The sequence below is a fragment of the Sinocyclocheilus grahami genome, unplaced genomic scaffold (assembly GCF_001515645.1).
Source record: "Sinocyclocheilus grahami isolate Dianchi unplaced genomic scaffold, SAMN03320097.WGS_v1.1 scaffold179.1, whole genome shotgun sequence".
Lineage (NCBI taxonomy): Eukaryota > Metazoa > Chordata > Actinopteri > Cypriniformes > Cyprinidae > Sinocyclocheilus > Sinocyclocheilus grahami.
The window spans coordinates 255,105-261,592 of NW_015505358.1; the positions used below are offsets into that span (position 1 = coordinate 255,105).

General features: G+C 37.1%; 1 protein-coding gene across 3 annotated transcripts in view; it reads left to right on the forward strand.

Annotated features, from left to right (window-relative positions):
- Nucleotides 1-6,488, forward strand: part of grm1b (glutamate receptor, metabotropic 1b) — a 17,765-nt gene that overhangs the window by 3,617 nt on the left and 7,660 nt on the right. Inside the window, exons 3-6 of one of the 3 annotated variants that reach the window (XM_016283994.1) lie at nt 774-1,023; nt 3,438-3,673; nt 4,641-4,649; nt 5,100-5,111. The exons of 1 other annotated variant lie outside the window; for it this stretch is intronic. In XM_016283994.1, coding sequence (XP_016139480.1) covers nt 774-1,023; nt 3,438-3,673; nt 4,641-4,649; nt 5,100-5,111 — 507 coding nt within the window. The remainder of the gene's footprint in view (nt 1-773; nt 1,024-3,437; nt 3,674-4,640; nt 4,650-5,099; nt 5,112-6,488) is intronic. One more of the 3 variants, XM_016283995.1, reaches the window with a different exon arrangement.

Genomic DNA, 6,488 nt, shown 5'->3' on the forward strand with positions numbered 1-6,488 from the left:
CAGCAGAATTTTTTTTGTAGCCTTGGCCAGATCTGTGCCTTGCCACAATTCTGTCTCTGAGCTCTTCAGGCAGTTCCTTTGACCTCATGATTCTCATCATAATTCTCATTTGCTGTAAGCTGTAAGGTCTTATATAGACAGGTGTGTGGCTTTCCTAATCAAGTCCAATCAGTATAATCAAACACAGCTGGATTCAAATGAAGGTGTAGAACCATCTCAAGGATGATCAGAAGAAATGGACAGCACCTGAGTTAAATATATGAGTGTCACAGCAAAGGGTCTGAATACTTAGGACCATGTGATATTTCAGTTTTTCTTTTTTAATAAATCTGCAAAAATGTCAACAATTCTGTGTTTTTCTGTCAATATGGGGTGCTGTGTGTACATTAATGAGGAAAAAAACTTAACTTGAATGATTTTAGCAAATGGCTGCAATATTGTTAAGAGTGAAAATTTTAAGGGGGTCTGAATACTTTCCGTACCCACTGTATGTATAAAAATACATTCAGAAATACATTCAAATCCTATTCCATATTATGTGGTTGTTACACTCATGAATTGAAAGGAGCCAGTTCTTAAATTCTGAATAGGCAAATCTGCTTATTTAGCCCAATTATGGGCCATAATCTCAGCAGTAAATCAGACTAAAGGCAATCTGCAGTCTTCTTCTGGTCAGCAAAGGAACTTTGAAGACTGCAGTCTCAGGTGAGCTGGACTGAGGCAATGAGAGACTCTCTGATGCAAATGCTATTGTGTTGGATGTCGTTCCTCAGGGAACTATGGAGAGAGTGGGATGGAGGCCTTTAAGGAATTGGCATCCCAGGAAGGTCTGTGTATCGCCCATTCTGACAAGATCTACAGCAATGCTGGGGAGAAACACTTTGACCGACTGCTGAGGAAACTGCGAGAGCGTCTGCCAAAAGCTCGTGTGGTGGTGTGTTTCTGTGAGGGGATGACTGTTCGTAGTCTTCTCATGGCCATGAGACGCCTTGGTGTAGCTGGAGAATTCCTCCTCATTGGCAGGTGAATATACGTTTAGTTTTTAATTTAATGAAATGTGACACTTCAGGGACACTGGGGACATTTAGAGGCATTAAAGCATAATCCTTGATAGTTTCATAAAGCACCAGATCTATCAGAGGGATTCTGCTTAGAAATGATCATGATTTCCTGATGCTGCATGTTTCTCTTAATGAGATTAAAATGATGGATGACTGTCCCTTTAGTTTTTTTAATCAGCAGAACCCTCTCTTGTTGGTGTAAAGTATTTTATAAATCTGTCTTGACACCAAAGCAGTCTCTATGGACTGAAAAGAGGAACATCAATTGGCCAAGGCTGCTTTATTCTGGGTCAAGGAGACTGTTTTAAAGGAGGCTAATTCAAAGCCATATACTTTAGTAACTTCATGAATGACATACTAGTCACACCCAGTTAAAGGGATAGTTCACCCCAAAATGAAAATTCTGTCATTAATTACTCACCCTCATGTCGTTCCAAACCCGTAAGACCTTCGTTCATCTTCGCAACACAAATTAAGATATTTTTGATAAAATCTGAGAGCTTTCTGACCCTGCATAGACAGCAATCCAACTAAAACGTTCCCAGGCCCAGAAAGGTAGGAACATCGTTACAATAGTCCATGTGACATCAGTGGATCAACCGTAATGTTATGAAGCTACGAGACTACTTTTTGTGCGCAAAGAGAAACAAAAAGAATTCTCGTAGCTTCATAACATTATGGTTGAACCACTGATGTCACATGGACTATTTTAACAATGTCCTTACTACCTTTCTGGTACTGGGAACGTTTCAGTTGCATTGCAGTTGCATTAAATGCAATCAACAAATCATCAAATACCATTTGTCAGTTTGATAGCTACACGCTCTGAACCAGTGGTTCGAAACAAATGATTCGCAAAGGTTCTGAAGCGTCATGAAGCAGTGCTTCTAAAGTGTTCATCACTGTGACTAAAAATCATTTTAGGCTACTGCGGATAATGCAAATCAGTGTGTATTGCATCTTCGACGCTGCTGTGGCTCTTTCAAATGATGTATAAAACTGTACTGAGTTGTTATGTGTTTTAATTGCGTTATACTAACTTCATTTGATACTAGCTGTTAGATTAGCCCTGTCTATAAGAGTAGAGTTTGAAAAAAATGTACTTGAAAGGTTGTAACTGTAATTGAAACGTCGAAAATGGCCTTTGAATTAAAAAGTAAAATCTAAAATCTTTTGGTTTTAATTAAAATCAACTTCCAGGACATAAAAGTGCCTGAAGTTGAAGAACTTGATTGTGGCATTTCTTTGCTGTTGTAGCGAATCAGCTCATGGGGAAATATGAATAATTAATCATAACTAGTTATAATTAATTATAAATATTTAGATCCGCTGTAGATATTTACTTGACCTCTCAGGGTCAACTGTCTGTCAATTCTAAGAACGTTAATTTCCTGGTTAAGGGAAATAACTTTCTTACTGTACAACTCTACACAGAGCCTGTAGCATAAATCTGCATGATTAGGGACTCCAGTTATGAGCAAACAATGAACAACGTCAAGTGTGATACAAGTAAGACTTTATTAACTACATAAACACTTAAACTAGTCCACCATACTACATAAACACTTAAACTTGGAAATTGTAGTGAGAGGGGTACTTCTCAACATGCCATTAGGTTGTAAATGTATCTGGTCTAGCAAAGGTGTCATGGTTGCCATGGGGACCAGGGTCCTGGGCCTCGTTCACAGACATCTTGGCACCCAGTATGTTTATTGGGTGAGGGGTCTGTGAATGTTTGTTAATCTAATGAATAATTGATTTGTTAAATAAATGAAAAATGGTGTGCCTGATTGGTCCAGACGCTACACTGTAATCACTTTGAGAACACACAATGCTTGTCAGCTGCTCGTGGTAAATTGTCATCGGTGAAATATGAAGTGTCAACTAATAATAGTCCGTTTTTGGCATGCTGCCAAGAAGATGCTGAGAGGCAGATGGTGCTGATGATACCATGACCACAGAAAGACACCTTCATTATGATCTTAAACAACACTCGTTCAAGAAGAGATGGACTGGGACTAAAAAAACAGCCTGGGATTACATCCTGCTATTATATAGCTCAAATAAATGTTCATGCTCTTTTGATATGCCTGAAAAAGCAGTTTATGCATTGCAAAGTAAGCCAGTTGTGCAATATTTTACCTTGAATGTTGTAGCTAAAAGCATCAGAGAAGGTTATATCAATCTGTTGGCAACTATCATCACATCACAACAGTAACGACGAATGTCTAACACAAAGTATGTTTTGTCTGTTCTTTAGCCTGTGCTAAAGTAGGTCAATGCACTCAAGCATCAGTGTTATTCAGGCATTGCAGGTGAAAGATTGAAAAGGAAGCTGGTGGTAATTAGGTAATTAATTAGACACGTTTCCTTCAGTGACGGCTGGGCGGACAGGGATGAGGTCGTGGAGGGCTACGAGCAGGAAGCTGTGGGCGGCATCACTATGAAGCTACAGTCGGAGGAGGTCACGTCCTTCGATGACTATTACCTGAAGTTACGGCTCAACACCAACAATAGAAACCCCTGGTTTGCTGAATTCTGGCAGCATCGTTTCCAGTGCCGCCTCCCGGGACATCCACAAGAAAACACAAATTATAAGAAGAACTGCTCAGGTACGAGGAGAGCGAGAGAGAGAGAGAGAGGCTGGATATGGGTCATTCCTAGTATGCAGTACATTTTCGTGTCCCCATCATAGATGACCTAATATGTTAGATAAAATATTAACTAATCCAGAGTTTTCTTTCATTCAAAAATCACAACATAGACATGAATTTTAAAGAATTCACTACTTTGTTATACACTTGAACTTCTAAAATGAAAAAAAGAAAATATATTTACAATGTATTTAAGGAACAGTTCATCCAAAAATGAAAATGTAGCTGAAAATGTATCCTCAGGCTATCCAAATTAGTTTATTTCTTCATTGATTTTGCAAAATGTAGCATTCCATCACTTGCTCACCAATGGATGCTCTGCAGTGAATGGGTGCCATCAGAATGAGAGTCCAAACTGCTGATAAAAACATCACAATAATCCACAAGTAATGCACACCACTCCAGTCCATCAGTTAACATCTTGTGAAGCCAAAAGCTGTTTGTAAGAATCAAATCCATCATTAAGATGTTTTTAACTTCAAACCGTTGCTTACAGCTAAAAAAACATGTCCTCTAAAGAAAATGTTGTCTTGTCTGAATCAGGATAGAAATATGGACAAATCAAGAACCGTTTACAAGTAAAAACAGTTCAAAACAAATATGTGGGTGGATTTTGATGTGAGAGGACAACAGGAAATGCACTTTTTCTCTGGAGGAAGTGTTATTATGGATTACGGACTGGTATTTTGCACTGGTACAAACATTTGTGAGTGTGAGCAATGGATTTGAAGGATTCTTTTATGTTTTGTGGCGATGCCAAAAGAAATCTGTTTGCTTCCATAGTTTAAAAGGTACGGCAGAACAGGAATGACCCATTTTGCATGCTATAGCTGTTATTTCCCAAAACAGACGAAAATAAAACACAAACCTTTTCTGTGTTTTTGCTCTTTTTGTATCTTTGAAACCTTCTCTGCTGACTGAAAAGGTGATCTAGGTAAATTGACTCTTTTTATGGCACATTTCTATCTGGCTGGGTTGATATTTAACATCAGCTGAAGCACTGTTTTGAGACAACACTCAGTAAGCTGGTTGTCAAATGACACCAGACTTTATTTTCTACATTTGCAATGCCACATTTTGTTTCACAATTTTACAGAACTAGACTCATCTTAAAGTGTAATCATTTCAGGGAAGCATGCCACTCACTTTATTATCTGATCTACTTTTATGGTATTTTCATGTTGTTTGTCTATATTTTTTTACAGCATTGCTTTGCTATATCTTTTTTACTTGTGTTTTTATTAGTTTTAGTCATAAGTCAAATTGCAAAATGTTCGTTTCAACTCTTTGAAACGTGAAAATAAAGGCAAAATGAAAACTGTTACAAATAATCAAACAGAGAAATAGTCATAGTCTGCTGTTTTGTTATTATTTCTTTGTCTAGAACTCCAAGATGGTAAGTGAATATTTTTCTGAAGAGCTAACGTGGAGACCCTTCACTTCAGCAATATAGATAGAGGTCGACTGATATAATACAACCATATGATTTCAAAATAAATTATGTTCTGTGATTCTGTGTTTTTAAAAAATGTGTCTATATTTTCAGATCACTAGTAAATGTTATTAGATGAGAAAGTTTACTATTGTCAATAAGGTCATAAAGCAGCACCGAATATCGGTTGACCTCTAATATATGAAGTTATTGGGATGTTTTTTCCCCCATAAAGAAATGAGCATTAATAAGGGCACTTCGGTTTTAACTTTATATCCCAATAACAGCTAGATTTATCATGCCAGTTGGCTTGGCTGCATGTTCCGGTGGGAAACTCTTTTAAGCTCCAAACATTTTTAGTTGCTTATGCTAATATGAATCAGAGAAGTGAATACGTGGAGACCCTTCACTTCAGCAATATAGATAGAGGTCGACTGATATAATACAATCATATGATTTCAAAATAAATTATGTTCTGTGATTCTGTGTTTTTAAAAAATGTGTCTATATTTTCAGATCACTAGTAAATGTTATTAGATGAGAGAGTTTACTATTGTCAATAAGGTCATAAAGCAGCACCGAATATCGGTTGACCTCTAATATATGAAGTTATTGGGATGTTTTTTCCCCCATAAAGAAATGAGCATTAATAAGGGCACTTCGGTTTTAACTTTATATCCCAATAACAGCTAGATTTATCATGCCAGTTGGCTTGGCTGCATGTTCCGGTGGGAAACTCTTTTAAGCTCCAAACATTTTTAGTTGCTTATGCTAATATGAATCAGAGCTTTGAGAGAGAGAAGAAATTAAGAGGTCACGCTTCTTATTTCTATAGATTCGGCTCGACTTACAACATGCATCTGCTAAACACACAACTGGAGAAAAAAAAGATTGTATCGATGTCATACTGTGACTATATGGTAAAAAAAATGTTTTGGTGTTCACTATTTTTTAACAAAAATAATAGTGACCAGACACATCATCATCCGGCGCCATAGTGTAAATAGGGTAAACAAGGTCATAGTAAATTATATGGTGACCTTTTATTTCTTAACTCATTAAAGATCAAATATTTTAAAACCTAAAATAAATTGATTAAGCTAGACAGCACATTGTTCCTCTATTTTTTGTACTTTCTGAAAATTCATCTGATTGTTGGGATGATTTTGATTCATTTTTGATGAGATGATATTTGGGTTGAGATATCATAGCACAGTATCATATCCTTACTGAAGCCTCCAGTCCAAATTATTTAACTTTGCATGTAAACAAAACTTTGACATACCAAATAAAATGATCTAATAGAGAGCGGGGGGGGGGGGGGGGGGAGCGCCTCCCAAA